General features: G+C 39.1%; 1 protein-coding gene across 1 annotated transcript; it reads left to right on the top strand.

Moving 5' to 3' along the window:
- Positions 1 to 1,060: 1,060 nt before the first annotated feature.
- On the top strand, positions 1,061 to 16,246 carry LOC110951290 (bactericidal permeability-increasing protein-like). The gene is made up of 17 exons (XM_051948590.1): positions 1,061 to 1,281; positions 1,387 to 1,441; positions 2,631 to 2,744; positions 2,842 to 2,956; positions 3,045 to 3,176; positions 3,493 to 3,648; positions 3,765 to 3,828; positions 5,264 to 5,324; positions 5,403 to 5,494; positions 5,579 to 5,755; positions 5,834 to 5,893; positions 5,984 to 6,151; positions 6,246 to 6,313; positions 6,415 to 6,457; positions 8,048 to 8,111; positions 9,693 to 9,769; positions 15,651 to 16,246. The coding sequence occupies exons 3-17, from the start codon at positions 2,639 to 2,641 to the stop codon at positions 15,690 to 15,692; spliced, it is 1,425 nt and encodes a 474-aa protein (XP_051804550.1). The 5' UTR covers positions 1,061 to 1,281; positions 1,387 to 1,441; positions 2,631 to 2,638; the 3' UTR covers positions 15,693 to 16,246.
- The last annotated feature ends 635 nt before the right edge of the window (positions 16,247 to 16,881 follow it).

Genomic DNA, 16,881 nt, shown 5'->3' on the forward strand with positions numbered 1-16,881 from the left:
TTTGGCAAATGGCTGCAATGACACAGAGAGTGAAAAATTTCAAGGGGTCTGAATACTTTCCGGACCCACTGTATGTCCAGGAAATTTTCGAGGTGAAATGATTTGTTCTGTAATTTCTTGAATGAAAGTAGGCATGTTTATTCTATTAAATTCAGAAGTTCAGTGGGCACAATTCAGCCCTTGCAAGTTATCTAAAAAATGTGATGTTTTTCCAACTCCAGTTGTACACACCAGCATAAATATGCACACTATATATGCATAACAGGTAATGTTCAGATTCGTGACTACCAAAAATGGCCTAGTTTGAGGGTAAAATTGAGCATGATGCAGTGATGGCTAGACGTTGGGACTTTGCATGGCTATAGTAAGAGGATAGATGAGTTTCGGTGCAAATTTGCAGATCTCTAGCACCTGTGCTACATTGACTTCAGGGTCCTTGAAAATTAGTCACTTTTCATGGGGGGCAATGTTCAGCAGTCCATATCTCTCTAAACAATGTGCTTAGAGGGCTCCCCCTGTATAAGTTATAAGCCAGTCTGGTCTAGAGCAATATTAAATGGTGCTAAGAAATTAATCTGTAAGATTTCTAGTATTTTTAACACGCTTAACCCTACTCGTGAGTGGTTTTTACAAATAAATTATACATTTTGGGCAAGCCCCCCTGCTCTGTACAGACTTCTCCTGAGTGTGTGTGTTGTTTCTAGGACATGACCAACATGTAGGGAGCTTGGAGAAAAAATTTCAAGTCTCTGTGATACCCAGAAGCAGAGATATAAGCATTTTAAAACCTAAAAATTCCAGGCGAGGATTGAGGGGGATGGCATTTTGGCCTGAATTATTACATTTTGAAAATGCCATAACTCAAAAGCTATTGGCAGTAGAGGCCTGTAATTTGCACATAAAGTTTTTTTTATCATGATCTCCCACCACTATCTTCCAAAGCCAAATTGAAAATGCAACCCCCATCTGTGAATTCAGACGGAATTAGTCAAACAAAACCAACCCGGAAGATGAATATGCTGAACTCTATCTTGAGGAACTGGTTTTTAGTTTCTGTGCTTGGTTCCTTCTGTGAGCCTTGACTGGAAATTCACCAGAGGAACTAGGAAGCAGATATACCTGCAAGAGGCAAATAATTTTCAGCTTTATTTTAGTTTTCAGTCTGTCTTTATTCAAATAAGACATTTCTTCACCACTGTTCTGTGATTTTTGAAAATTTTGTCAGAATCCAGACCAGGATTGAGTCTAGAGACAAACTCCAAACTTACTTAATGTTACCAGGTAAGTCCCCTCACACAGTTTAGTTCCTGGATCAGAAAAGTGAATTACAGGTCATGTGCCTCCCTTTCTCTTCATTGTTCCTCTTTGATTCTATTTTATTGCCAGTCACACTCAGATGCATCAGAAGAATTCGTCTGGTCCTGACAAACCAGAACTTCAGGTAAGAGTGACTGTTTTGATTTTAAATGATAGCAGTTTGCAGAGATTTAATGACAAATTAAGTCAAGATGTGCGTGAATTAACTTGAAATTAAGTGTAATTTTGACAGATCTTTATAACAAAAGTTGATTCTTGCTCTTGTCGTCCCATTTTTCAGACTTTTTTTATTGTGAAATAATATAATGCACCGTGCCATACTCAACTAAAAACTCAAGTTAGGACAAATGTGATTCATATTTTGAGCATCCTATCATTGTCAGCGTTCAAAGTGTTTTTGCATTTTAAAATACAGTAAATACTCTCATCAAAAACAAAGAAAGTGATGATGTTTTGGTGTGTACATTTAAAGATGATGAATGTTTTTGGTTTCAAACTGTTCAAAACGTTTTTTTTCTGCCAAACACTTCTGTTACACTATGTTTTAGATGTAGTTTCTGAAGGAACTGAAAAGAACTCACTTCTCCCTCCCAGCAGAACATATGCAAACTCCTTTAAGTCGCATATCACAGATTCTGTGTTGTCAGACAACAGTTCAAGGAAGTGTAGTTTCACATGCAAACGACAAATGGTAGATCGAATTAGACTGTTTTTCATGCTTGGCTGATGGAGCTTGAGACTGTTTGTAAAAAAAAGCATGTAACAACTGAGATATGAATCCACATATGTGTGATTAAACTGAGATACTAAACACGTACCTTGAAACAGCAGACTTGGTGCTTTTTATATTTGCAAATCCTGCAACTTTTCTACACTGAATTAAATGTTTGTTTTCAAAGTGGACAAAAACTGTCAATTAGGCCTTAAATCTAAACCTGATTAAAAAATACTACTCCCTGCTGACTTATCAGGAGTCATGTGTCTGCAGTAATAACGGTCAGCTCTTTCCCCACCCAACCCAGGACAGTGGTGAAAAGTACACAACGACTTGAATAGCATTTTGAAACACTACTATTCTACTTCACTACTTCTGTACTTTTTCTGCTGTAGGATTTCAAATGTAGTTGTACACTATTCTGCTAGTATTTACATTTATATAGATTCATATATTTATTAGTAAATTAAGTCGTGATTTATTGCTTTCCAAACAATTTTCCTGAAAAACAGCAAAAAGCAGAGTCTTGCCTGTTTTTCAGTGCCATGTTCTCAGAAACACGAACATTTTGCTGATGATCTTGTCCTTTATCTCTCAGAAATCAAGATGCTACTGAGGTGCTGGCTGGCTCTGCTGGTGGCTCTGATCCCTGCAGCCTCAAGCACCAATGCTGGAGTAAAAGTCAGGCTAACAGAAAAAGGCATTGAATATGGTGAGGCTCACAGGAAATGTATCCTCTTTCAGTTGTAAATGTACGGCCATGTGATAGCATCAATATTTAATCAAAGAATTTTCTTCCCTGTTACCAGGAAAACTACTGGGCATGGCTGTCCTGCAGACGAAACTCAAATCCATCAAAGTGCCAGACATTTCAGGATCAGAGAGCGTGTCTCCCATCGGCAAAGTCCAGTACAGTTTGACAAAGTAAGGGGTCAGTTTACTCAATGTACCACTAAATTCAAATGGAGACTGGAATATTTACTGCTTTTGCAATCATTTTTGCTTCTTCCAGTATGCAAATAACCAACATTGGATTACCAAAGTCTGAAGTGGATCTGGTGCCGGGTTCTGGAGTCAAACTGTCTATTGGTGATGGATACATTAGTCTGAATGGAAACTGGAGGGTCAAGTACCTCCGGTTTATGTGAGTGAGAAAAGAGCTTTTCCGTACAGTGCATTTGAAGAGCTCATTTGCAAATTTTGATACATTTTCAGAAAACTTTGTTTTTTTATTGTTTACTTGAGATAATATAAATCAAACTGAAGTTGAGTGGATTTGACTCGGTAGAAAAATACATGACAAAATAGAGAAAAATAAATTATTAGTGTTATTATTATTCTCTCAAGTAAACAATTAAAAAATGAGTTTTCTTAAAAATTTATAAAACAGAGTTACCTGTTTTTGCAAATGAACTCTTTTTTTAAAATGCTGCAGCAGTGACTCATTTGTCTCTCAACAGAAAGGACAGTGGCTCCTTTGACTTGAGTGTAAACGGACTCACAATCACAACCAGCATTGCCATCAAGAGTGATGAGACAGGACGACCAGCCGTCAGTAGTGTCAACTGTGCAGCTACTGTTGGCAGCGCCAAAGTCAAGTTCCACGGTGGAGCCAGGTGAGAGAAAACCTGCAGAGTCTTATGTTTGAACCATGTAAGCCAATGCGATTCCCTAGTTTGACTTGTCCTGCTTGAACGATTGCACACTCATGTAATTCCTGTGGTTTTTTCAGCTGGCTGTACAATCTCTTTGGATCATTTATTGATGACGCTTTGCGTAACGCACTTCAAAAACAGGTGAGAATAAACCACCCTTATGCAACACTCTATGGGGTCACACAGGGCCAGCCCTAGGACTTTGGTGGCCCTAAGCAAGATTTTTTTTGTGGCCCCAAAACATGCACAGGACAACTACCAAATCACGTGCACAGCTTGCAATTGGGTTAGAACACACATGCACATGATTAACAGCAAATATTGATTTTTTAAAAAATGTATCCTTAAAACGATAGAGACAATTACCAATAAGTGTTCAAAATAATAGAAAAAAATAAGTTAACATATTTAAACCGTAAATGCGAATCACACACTTATTGTGGTGTGGCCCCCTCTAGTGGATGTGGCTATAAACAACGGCATAGAGTGTTTATGCCAGCGGCCGGCCCTGGGGTCACATTCATACAGTGTCTAAACACAACTCAGAGTTTTACAAACTTCTACTGGGGATCATAATATTTCATTATTATACATGCTACTCTCAGATTGTTTTGAGATTTAGGGATATATTGATCTAGATCTCAGGGCTTGTGAGAAAGAGCAAAGTCAAAGTATAACCTGCTACAGACAGAAAAAGAGTTTTCCTGTGTTCTTTCTGACAAATCTCTTCAATCTGGGGTCAAAACCTTGAAAAAGTCGTGTTTTCACCTCATTGTGATCTGTCCATGAGGTTACCAGAGTTTTCAAACATGCTTCTAATAGCTAAAAACTACTTGGTATCTTGGAAACAGTTGTGAGACCAGCAGAGAGTATTTACCTAAAAACTTCATGTGGGACTGAAAAAAGATGGAGTGAGAATTCTTTAAATATTGAGTGCGAATTCAAGTTTGTCACAATCCCAGTCTTTAATTTTGTTTTTATTTTCTCTATATTTCTTTAAAAGAGTTAGTTTTCACTTTTGTTTTTGCATATATCCCATATTGAAAAAATAGATGCATTTGCAAATATTCCATTCAATTCAAAGTCATTAAAAGTCACCCTTACTTTCTAAACCACAACCTTCCTTGTGGCTCATGTTTACCATCATATCAGGAAACGCAAATTGTCTAGCGATGAGTGTAATATTCTGCATGTTGCCTAATTTGCAATATCCTTCATGAGTCCTCTGGATTGCTTTTCAACTCCTCTCAGATTTAGAAATGAGCTCTAAAACACCAGGAATGTTACAATCAGACTTTAAACATAGTAGAGTTAAATTTCACACTGACCACCAAACAAACAACTCCCAACTAATATGACAGAAACTGCAAACTTCAAATATGTCTTCAAGTATTTGCAAATTTGCGTATTTTCTTAAACTAAAGTTAGAAATTATGGACAAAGCTGCAGTTTTGGATAAAATCTGCATTTAAAGAAGGCTTTCTCCCCTTATTGGTGACAATCTGTGAAATGTTCTGTAGCTACCTTTTTGTCCAGCCTGAAATCGCTGTAACACCAAGCTTCTCTGTTGTTGCAGATCTGCCCTCTGGTGGCCAACACAGTGTCTGATTTTAACACTCATTTGAAAACTCTCAATGGTAAAATGTCCCATCTTGTGAGCCATTTTCAAGCTCCTCTGATGTCAACCGTATGAGTGACTTTCTGTCTTTCTCTAGTCGTAGCCAAGGTGGACAAGTACGCAGAGTTCGAATACTCCATGGTGTCATCGCCCATCATTTCTAACTCTTCTATAGATCTGAGCTTGAAGGTGACAAAATGTGCATCACTTCACATATATCTGTAAAGTTTTATCATAAACTCATCACATATTTTATGCAAATGTCCATTTTAGGGTGAATTTTACAACATTGGTAAGCACCAGGAGCCTCCGTTCTCCCCCAAAGCCTTTTCCCTGCCGCCACAGATCAACAGCATGTTGTACATCGGCATGTCTGCCTTCACTGCCAACTCTGCAGCTTTTGTCTACGACAAAGCAGGAGCCCTGAGCCTGTATATCACTGATGACATGGTGAGCTGCCTCCTCCTAAACCTCGAACACACCCGCTTCCAGGACATCTCACTGATTTATCTTTCTCTGTCACTACAGATCCCAAAAGGTTCTCCTTTCCGACTCAACACCAAAACAATTGGAACCTTCATCCCTCAGGTGATCATACAATTTGAAAATTTAAGAAAGCAGCATATACATTTGAGGTAGTTTGTCAATAGCGTCACTGTGCATGTTATTTTTTTATAGATTGCTCAGAAATTTCCAGGCCTGATGATGAAACTGTTGGTGAAGATGGTCAAAAATCCCATCATCACTTTTGAACCCAACAATGTGACGATTCAGGCCACGGCCACAGTGACGGCTTACGCCATCCAACCCAACTCCACACTTTCCCCACTTTTTGTTCTTAACTTGGTAAGTTACACAGCTGAAATAACTAAAACAAATAATTTAAAAAAGACCCTGCATCATTTAGAAAAATGTTTTTTTGCCACCGTTGTCCTGACAGGACACCAGCGTCAGTGCCAATGTGTTTGTTAGTGGAATGAAGCTGGCTGCATCCGTCACCCTCAACAAGTGAGTAACTAAAAAAAAAAACATAAAACCAACACAGACAAAATGGGCCAAAATGTTCTTGTACAAATGAACATCACCTTCTAATTTTGCCCAATTTGTAGGATGGATCTGACCCTGGGTACAAGTTATGTAGGACAGTTTCAGGTGAGAGCTGCATTTCAACACATCTGTTTCCACCATTAGCAGCTACTAGTGCAGTGGTTAATTGCATATTTCATAAGAATCCTTCAAATGGTGACACAAGCATGAAATTCTCCACAAATATGCTTTAATGTCCTCTCTTTTAGAAAATGGTCCTGGCCACGCCAAAATATCAAGATGGCCACCATTTTCCAAGATGGCTGCCCGAATGTGACAATTTTTTGTTATTTTCCCTCTTTTCTTAATTTAATTTTCCAAGTGAACCATGTTTATGCTCTTATATGCTAATTTTACAGATTTTGTTGTCTCTGATATAAATTTAAGAAGGTTAGCCTTCAATGTGGTGCCCAAAATGGCTGCTACTCCTTGAAAATTATGATTTATCCATTGTAAATTGAGCATATTTAACACACACATGCAATCGTTTCTGGATGTGGATCTTGGTTGGTGTGGTGCAGATCCCATTCAACCATTTTTTATAAACTACAGTTGTGACTGTGATTGCAATTTTTTTAAAAAAAACAAAAGAGTGATTGTCAGCACACAACCAGGGCACACTGGTGTCAATCACTGCTGTGTAACTCGGCATGGGGTTCAGTGTCAACTGATCTAGCTTTACTAACACTGCAGTATTAAACTAGTTGTAGTAGTATATGCATAGTTTAGTGTCCCAAATGCTTTCTAACATCACTCACATCTAGTGAGTGAGTGATATATGCATAGGGTGGCATAGCTCAGTGGGTAGATTGATTTTTGTTTGTCTTTTGGTGGATGGCATGCGTTGTCAGACCATCACTTTTGGGATTATTGTGACTTCCTACAGCCTAAAGGTTTTTTATATAGTTGCAAATAAGTTAGAGTTAAGTTAGTCATAAGTGTTTTATAGTTATAAGATATGTATAAGATTGTGTAACAGTATTTACTAATGGAGATATTAAGCTAACACTAGAGGGCAGTAACAGATAAGAGATAAGATAACATAGAAGTTATAGATGTCACTGTAAGTAAAACAAATCGAATCCTGTTGCTTTCTTTTCAATGCAGTTCAATGCAATTAAATTTTTTTGTTGGATATCTTTGGATTGCACATAATAGAACAACATTTTCTTCTCTTCTTTATTTTCTCTGGGGCTGCAGCCAGGTTCGCCTGGTTTGGTGGCCCCATGATAACTGGGCTGTGCCCAGTGCCACTGCTGGTCTGTGGCTGGATACGGAGCAGGCAGAGCTGGGCTCTCCTCGCTCCGATAGTTTAGGTTGGACTTGGAGGTCTTCTTTGTTTAAATCTTGAATGACATGGTAGATTGTGGGAAACAGTTCATGATCACAACCCCATGATTTAAAGTTCATTTAAATGGAAAAAGCATGTTTATTTCAACAGATATATGGTCTCGGTGTGAGATTGCCAGATACTGATGGCGGCCATCTTGAAAAAAGGTCGCCATCTTGAATTTTCACGTGGCCAGGACCCTAATCTGAAAGAGTATATCCAGGAGGGTATCTGTGCAAAATTTCATGCTTGTGTCACCATTTGAAGGATTTTTTAGTTATCTTTTCCACTATACTTAGTAAATTAATTCTAATCCTAATTTACAGGTCAGATCTCTGGACAATATGCTCCAAATGTTCCTTAAAGTTGTAGTGATACCCCAACTGAATGGTGAGTTTTCAAGTGCATCTCTACCAAATGTTCCACAAGCTGTCTAGGAACTTTCTCCAGAGGTACAAATTCCTTCAATGGCTTGATGTTTGCATTTTTACAGCAGAGCCAAAGCACCAGGAACACTAAAGTGATGGCTTCATATTTGGTTTTAAAAATGCTGAATGTAGTACAGTGCTGTGGAAAACACGACAGTACCTGATCATGCATGTTCAGACGAAATGACCACCCAGCTCACTCCTGAAACTCATGTCAAGACAGTTTTTGTCATTGGACCAATTCCGTCTGAATTCACAGATGGGGGTTGCAGCACCATTTTCAATTTGGCTTTGGAAGATAGTGGTGGGAGATCATGATAAAAAAAAACTGTGCAAAATTACAGGCATCTACTCCCAGTAGTTTTTGAGTTATGGCGTTTTCAAATTTTAATAATTCAGGCCAAAATGCCCTCCCCCCAATCCTCGCCTGGAATTTTTAGGTTTTAAAATGCTTATATCTCTGCTTCTGGGTATCACAGAGACTTGAAATTTCTTTTTTCTTCAAGCTCCCTACATGGTGGTGATGTCCTAGAAACAACACACACACTCAGGAGAAGTCTCTACAGAGCAGGGGGGCTTGACCAAAATCTATAAATTATTTGTAAAAACCACTCGCGACTAGGGTTAATGGTGTTAAAAATACTAGAAATCTTACAGATTAATGTCTTAGCACCATAGTGCCGAGTTTGGGGGTGAAAATTAGGCACTTTTCATGGGGGGCAATGTTCAGCAGTCCATATCTCTCTAAACAATGTGCCTAGAGGGCTCCTCCTGTATAAGTTATAAGCCAGTCTCGTCTAGAGCAATACTAAATAATGCTAAGACATTAATCTGTAAGATTTCTAGTATTTTTAACACCCTTAACCCTAGTCGCGAGTGGTTTTTACAAATAATGTATCCATTTTGGGCAAGCCCCCCCGCTCTGTAGAGACTTCTCCTGAGTGTGTGTGTTGTTTCTAGGACATCACCACCATGTAGGGAGCTTGGAGAAAAAAATTCAAGTCTCTGTGATACCCAGAAGCAGATACAAGCATTTTAAAACCTAAAAATTCCAGGGAAGGATTGGAAGGGAGGGCATTTTGGCCTGAATTATTAAAATTTGAAAACGCCATAACTCAAAAATTATTGGGAGTATAAGCCTGTGATTTTGCACACTGTAATTTTTTATCATGATCTTCCATCACCAGCCCCCACAGTAAAATTGAAGATGGTGCTGCAACCACCTTCCTGAATATTTGGTGTTTTGGGATGGAATAAGCCATTGGTGGAATCATTTAAAAACTGCTCTTAAGTGTGGCTTTGCATTTACTTTTACACTGCTAATGTCTCTATACTTTAAGACAGTTAATTTTTTTATTATAACTGGATAGTTAAATGTCCTCTGTGTTGTAGTTATTGTTTTGTAATAATCTGTTTTTTATTAAGTATTTTGAACTGTATTCACTGTGCCACATAATTAAACTGTATAATACAAGCACTGCTAGTAAATATCACTATGCTGTTTGTGACACACTGATCTAACTTTATGAATTTTACTTCATAGCTAAACTTGGCAAAGGGTACCCTCTTCCTACAATTGGAAAGATGAAGCTTGTGAACGCCCAACTTCAAATCTTAAAGGTCAGAGCCTTAATATTTATTGTTTAGATCGATTTATACTTTACACCACAGGGCGTCCCTATGCTATATGATGCTTACCAAGATGCCATAAAAAGGAAATTAGAACAGAGTTCTAAGATGGCGACTCCCTGTTACGACGTTACTTGTGTTTACAATACTTGTACTGCTAAGAGTGAAGTAAAGAGCTGTTGTAATGCATGACCTGAAGCTTCACTGCCTGGGAACAGAAGGACAGCGGCTTTTCTATGCACCACTGGATACTGGCGATACCTTTACTGCTGCTGCGGCTGCTTTGGAGAAGCCGAAAGTGAATGTTGTTGTGGAGAGACATGTTCAGAAACAAGCACAAATGTCTCATGAAACAATTACACAACATGCTGCTGCATTATGGGACCTCGACTCAAAATGTGGATTTGAAGATAAAACTTCAACTGATGAAATGATAGGTGACCAGTTAACTGAACACTTGATCAACTCCAGCATTAGAGAAAGGCTGTTGCTTAAGCCAGATCTCACACTAGAAAAAGCAATTAAAGGGGAATCTACTGTTCAGCAAGCTAAATCAGTGTCTTCAAATGACAACATGTCAGTTCATGCTATACAGCCTCACCCACATGCTTCTAAAAAGAAACCTTCAGGTGCAGCTCAAACAAACACTTGGCAAATTATGCACAGTGCCCTGCAGCCAAGGCTACATGCAATGCCTGTCATAAGGTTGGACATTTTTCTTGTGTTTGGCACACATCTGAGACTGCAGGTGTAGGTGGAGCAAAGACTCCACACTTGACGTTTTTTTTTTACTTAGAAGACCCTTCCTATGCTCCACAGACAGTCCTGTGTAAAATTATGATCAATACGTCTGCATCATGTGCCACTGAACAAGAGCTAGTTGTAGACTCTGGGACTGCAGTGTCTCTTTTGCCCCAGTATATCTACAAAATCACCTCAGTGACATACACACGTGGACAAAATTGTTGGTACCCCTCAGTTAAAGAAGGAAAAACCCACAATTCTCACTGAAATCACTTGAAACTCACAAAAGTAACAATAAATAAAAATTTATTGAAAATTAAATAATCAAAAACAGCCATTACTTTTCAATTGTTGATTAACATAATTATTAAAAAAAAACAAACTAATGAAACAGGCCTGGACAAAAATGATGGTACCTCTATAAAAGATTGAAAACTATTTGACCAGAGTGACATGATTAACTCAGGTGTGTCATTTAATTGACATCACAGGTGTTTCCAAACTCATAATCAGTCAGTCTGCCTATTTAAAGGGAGACAAGTAGTCACCCTGCTGTTTGGTGAAAAGGTGTGTACCACACTGAACATGGACAACAGAAAGCGAAGGAGAGAATTGTCCCATCCGAAAAAAAAATATAGACAAACATCTTAAAGGTAAAGGCTATAAGACCATCTCTAAACAGCTTGAAGTTCCTGTGACAACAGTGGCTCATATTATTCAGAAGTTCAAGACCCACGGGACAGTAGCCAACCTCCCTGGACGTGGCCGCAAGAGGAAAATTGATGACAAATTGAAGAGACGGATCGTTCGAATTGTATCCAAAGAGCCCAGAGCAACCTCCAAAGAAATTAAAGGTGAACTCCAAGGCCAAGGTACATCAGTGTCAGATCGCACCATTCGTCGTTGTTTGAGCCAAAGTGGACTTCATGGGAGACGACCAAGGAGGACACCACTGCTGAAAAAAACTCATAAAAAAAGCGAGACTGGAATTTGCAAAAATGCATGTTGACAAGCCACAAAGCTTCTGGGAGAATGTCCTTTGGACAGATGAGACCAAACTGGAGCTTTTTGGTAAGGCACATCAACTCTATGTTCATAGACTCAAAAACCAAGCATACGAAGAAAAGAACACTGTCCCTACGGTGAAACATGGAGGAGGCTCAGTAATGTTTTGGGGCTGCTTTGCTGCATCTGGCACAGGGTGTCTTGAAAGTGTGCAAGGTACGATGAAATCTGAAGACTATCAAGGCATTCTGGAGAGAAATGTGCTGCCTAGTGTCAGAAAGCTTGGTCTCAGTCGCAGGTCATGGGTCTTCCAACAGGACAACGATCCAAAACACACAGCCAAAAACACCCAAGAATGGCTGAGAGAAAAGCGTTGGACTATTCTAAAGTGGCCTTCTATGAGCCCAGATCTGAATCCCATTGAACATATGTGGAAGGAGCTTAAACATGCCATTTGGAGAAGACACCCATCAAACCTGAGACAACTGGAGCTGTTTGCTCATGAGGAGTGGGCCAAAATACCTGTTGACAGCTGCAGAACGCTCATTGACAAATACAGAAATCGTTTAATTGCAGTGATTGCCTCAAAAGGTTGTGCAACAAAATATTAAGTTATGGGTACCATCATTTTTGTCCAGCCCTATTTCATTAGTTTGTTTTTTAAATAATTATGTTAATCAACAATTCAAAAGTGATGGCTGATTTTGATTATTTAATTTTCAATATTTTTTTATTTATTGTTACTTTTGTGAGTTTCAAGTGATTTCAGTGAGAATTGTGGGTTTTTCCTTCTTTAACTGAGGGGTACCAACAATTTTGTCCACGTGTGTACCACTGCTCCAGCCAACACATTAGCTCGTGACCTGCACGAGTAAGAGAATCCCTGTGCTTAGCTTGAAGTAAGTTGAGGAGCTACTGTACATCTGCTACATCTATGTTCTCCGTGGTGAGAAGAGACACCCCACCCTTAAGAGATCTCATGGCTGCTTTGGATATCAGCATTAATGGAAATGCTATTCTTCCTCCTACTACTGAGTCGCTTACTCCTGTGTTGACTAATGCTTCACCTGTCCCAATATAGACTGCTCCTGTGCTTGTCTCCTCCTTGGTTGTGTGTTTAACTTTGTGCATAAGGTGAAAACTGACCCATCTGTGAAACCAGTACGCCAAAAGCTCAGACGCTTTCCTTTTGCTGTACTCACTTTTGTCTCAGCTGAACTGGATCGCTTACTGAAAGCTGGAGTCACGGAGAGAATTGATGCATCACCATGGGTTTCACTTTAGTAGTCACAGGACATGCAACAGGTGAAATACCAATGTGCACAGACCTCCGTGAACCAAACAAAGCTGGTGTTACCGTTACCCACTATGTCATGTAGATGAGCTGTTAACAAACCTTCAAGGTGCTAAGATGTTCTCTACAATAGATCTCGCTAATGCATGCTACCAACTGACTCTTCATGAAGAAAGCAGAGACCCCTTAGCATTCATTACACATGAAGGACTTATGGTTCCATATGGTCTTGCTTCTGCCAACTCTGCCTTTCAGAAGATGATGGCTGACATTCTCAAAGACCTTTCAGATGTCCAGAATTATTTGGATGATCTCATTGAATATGGTACTAACACCGATGAATATGACCAGACACTCAGCACAGTCCTTCTGAAGCTAAAGGAGGCAGGACTGGCGCTTAATGACAACAAACGCCACTTCAGAAAGCATTTCAGATGCTTCCTTGGTCACATCATAACTGCAAATGGCATCCATCCTGACCAGGAACATGCCAATGCTGTTCTCAGAGCTCCACCTCCCTCAGTTGCTGCCACTCTCAGATCTTTGTGTCTTGGTACTCAAAGTTTTTGCCTAACTTTGCAACGGTTGTAGCATCAATGCGAGCATGTGACGAAGACAAATTTGCATGGTCTCCTGCAGCATGAGCAAGTTTCTTGATAGTCCTGCACTTGCACTTTTCAACCCTCCTCTATGTCCTGTGATATCTACAGAAGCAATGACTGTGGGCTTGGCGCTGTTTTTGCACAAATACAGCCTGATGGAACCGAGAAACCAGTTGCTTTGGCTCCCAAACTAACAGAAACAGAAAATATTCTACAGTTGAAAAAGAAGCACTAGCTTGTGTGTGGACTACAGAAAAATGCAGAACATCTGTACTGACCGTCAAGCATTACTAACTCTGCTCAGCACAAAAGGACTATGTCGGAGTGAGAGTTGCCCGATGGCCTGCATGCATACTCTGCTTTGATTATGATGTAATCAACAGACCAGCTTCTCTAAACTACACTACTGGTCAAAAGTTTTGAAACAGGTTCTCATTTATTTGAATCAGAAAGTGTCTCAAAACTTTTGACCAGTGGTGTACACAGCTGATTTCCTGTCAAGCCTGCCTCTATCTGTCCACTCCGACTCCACAAAATGCTGAACCTGAGTTGGTGGCACAGCTTTCTGCTACCATGAGCGCCCTCCCAGTGGCTGACTTCAACACTGCCTGCTCTTCCTGCCCTGAGCTTTCTGCCCTGTGCTCACAAATAGTAAACGTCTGGCCTTCTTCCATAACATCAGTTGTGAAAAACTGACTTTATACTACAAGATAAGATGAACTTCCAGTTAAGGACTCCCCCTGCTTCCCTGCAACCCATTCCACTGCCAGATGAACCGTGGAAGAACCTTGGTCTTGATATTGTGGGACCCTCTGACTCAGCTGCTCCTGTCTGCAGGTTTGCAATCACATTGACAGACTATTTTTCCAAGTGGCCTGAACTTGCTTTTTCACATAATGCTACCACTGATGATCTTATTTGCTTTTTGATCACCGTCTTGAGTCGTCATGGTAATCCAGAGACCATCGTTACAGAAAATGATCCACACTTCACATCTGCAGCTTTTGCCACATTCTTGCATGCCAGAGGTGTTTTACATACCAGGACATCAGTCTACTATCCTGCTGCTACTGGAGCTATAGAGAGATTCCATCATTCACTCGGGAGCTGTATTCAGTATGCAATTAACAATCAGAGCCATGGATAGAGATTGTAATGACTTGTCTTCAGGTGTATCGTGCAACAACTTCTATCTCTCCATATGAACTTCTGTATGGCTGAAAGATGCGTACTATGTTGCACATTTTCCCCTGCGACCTGCCATGTCTTCTGTGGATGCCTCCATCTGTCTTTCGGTTCAGAAGCAAAAGAACAAAATGAAGCCGTACACAGATGCAAAACATGGTGTACGCCCGCCTTCTTTTTGATCAGGAGAAAGACTGAGGATAAAGAAATCTTACCATGTCCCTCAAGCACACCCCAGGTTTACTGCACCTGCTAATATAAGGAAGAAAATTGGTCCAAACTCGTTCCGACTGAGTGATGGAAAAACATGAAAAGCTACTCACCTTGCACACTTCCCCTCCATGGCTGAACAAAACTATGATGCGCCAGAACTCCCACATTCCAGTGTTAATCCTTACATGTCTCAGAAACAGCCGAGAGTTAAATATATGTATGACATAAGGATTATTGCATGTCTTATATTGCACTATTGCAATATTCAAAGTGATTTGAAGATATGAGAATTTGAGTTTTACTGAAGGCAATAAATATGTCTGAAGTAAAACTAATAATTGCACTGTTCTAATTACATTTTCTATTTCAGGAGTTACAAGAAATAGGAGTACTTAATAATGTTGAGTGCAAAAATTGCATGTCAATTAAAGAGTTTGTTATTGATACTATTTGTTGCTGCTGCATTAGTTTATATTCAGGTGTGCTATATTCTTCTACAGAGAGAGGAGATGTTGTGTTTAGATACATTTATACTTTACACCACTAGGCCTCCCTGTGTTTTAAGATGCTTACTAAGATATTAGGTAGAAAGTGCTAAGATGGTGACCACCTGTTACACCGTTACTTGCATGTCTTCTATGCTTACACAGCTAAGAGTGAGGTAAAGAGTTATTCGGTCGACTATAATCGTTTTCATTTGACATCATACACAACAATATTTTCTATAGAACAGCATATCTTTGGTTGAGTTTTTTATATGGCATCTATTTTAATAAGACATTTAGAACTTTGTAGAAAAGATGGAGAACTTAATTTTTTTTTTTTTTAGGACTACGTGCTGATCGGGACAGATGTTCAGTTCACAGGTTGAACTGTATTCCTGAGGGCTGGTGGACGTCGGCCAAAATTAGAAACAAACAACTAAATCCTTCTCCTACAAGAATAAGAATTCCACAACTCCAACTTTGGAGATGACATTTGATTTCTCAATTTAGTTTTTCCCGATATTCTTTTCATCACATGAAATGTGGATCTCTGATGCCCTCCATCAGAGTTACTGCAGTCTTGTCATAAATTTTTTTCAAGATGCTGTTTGCTGCTGTCACCACAATAATCTCTTCTGAAAGAACTCGCTCCTTACAAACCATTCCAATGCACTTTCTGCTGCTGATTTTAGGTAAATTCTCCTTCACAGTTTCGAACTTTGTGACTCACAGAGCAATTTGGCAAATGTGCTGACCTTTTTATTGCAGTCTGGAGGATCCTATATAATCAAACATCACTGCTTCAGACAAAACACAGCTGTCAGTAATTTGTTAGTCTCTCTATGATTGTTCATAAAACTCTTAAAAAATCATCTGTGTATCAAATGATATCTTTGGAAGTTTGTTCCATGAAAAATAAATCCTTCCTGCTTTAAAATGATTAATGTAACTCTACACTGTTGCTTCTTTCTTTGCTGCACCTTGAACACAACAGCTCAAATATGAATCTACTCAAACACTGTAAAACTAATCTACATAACTCCAATTATACTACAGTAATTTAGACATACATGTTCCAACCAGAAACCAAATTTTAAGAAGAATAAATGTTCCAGGATTAGGTTTGGAAAGCCCAAATCTATATTTTTAAGACCATCACTGCAATTTCAAAGTTTAAAAAAAAAAAAAAAAAAAAAAAAAAAAAAAATCGCTCAGTCATGATTATTTTGCTCATGATTAATTTCCCCACATTTAAAGTAATCATTAGGACATGTTAACAGGGTGGGAAAAAATTATTTTGATCAGAGGGAGAGTTTAAATAAAGTATACATCATCCAAATAGCTTGATCATAAATTAAATAGTTCAACATACACAGTCATGGAAAAATGATTAGGCCACTCTTGTTTTCTCCAGTTTCTTGTTCATTTAATGCCTGGTGCCACTAAAGGTATATTACCTGAAGAATACAATGCACACTACAAAAAATACATCATACTTTATGTCCTATTTGACATGATTAAGCATCACTGTATTCCCAGAGTATATAAGAGTCATTACATGTCATAAACAGCACT

The sequence above is a fragment of the Acanthochromis polyacanthus genome, chromosome 5 (genome assembly GCF_021347895.1).
Source record: "Acanthochromis polyacanthus isolate Apoly-LR-REF ecotype Palm Island chromosome 5, KAUST_Apoly_ChrSc, whole genome shotgun sequence".
NCBI classification, from domain to species: Eukaryota; Metazoa; Chordata; class Actinopteri; family Pomacentridae; genus Acanthochromis; species Acanthochromis polyacanthus.

What these genes read in the sequence shown, in the direction of transcription:
- LOC110951290 (XM_051948590.1), top strand. Translation starts at nt 2,639, where the DNA reads ATGCTACTGAGGTGCTGGCTGGCTCTGCTGGTGGCTCTGATCCCTGCA. An exon ending in TCATTTGAAAACTCTCAATG is followed by an intron (nt 5,325 to 5,402) that starts GTAAAATGTCCC and finishes GTCTTTCTCTAG; the next exon opens with TCGTAGCCAAGGTGGACAAG. An exon ending in GTTATGTAGGACAGTTTCAG is followed by an intron (nt 6,458 to 8,047) that starts GTGAGAGCTGCA and finishes CCTAATTTACAG; the next exon opens with GTCAGATCTCTGGACAATAT.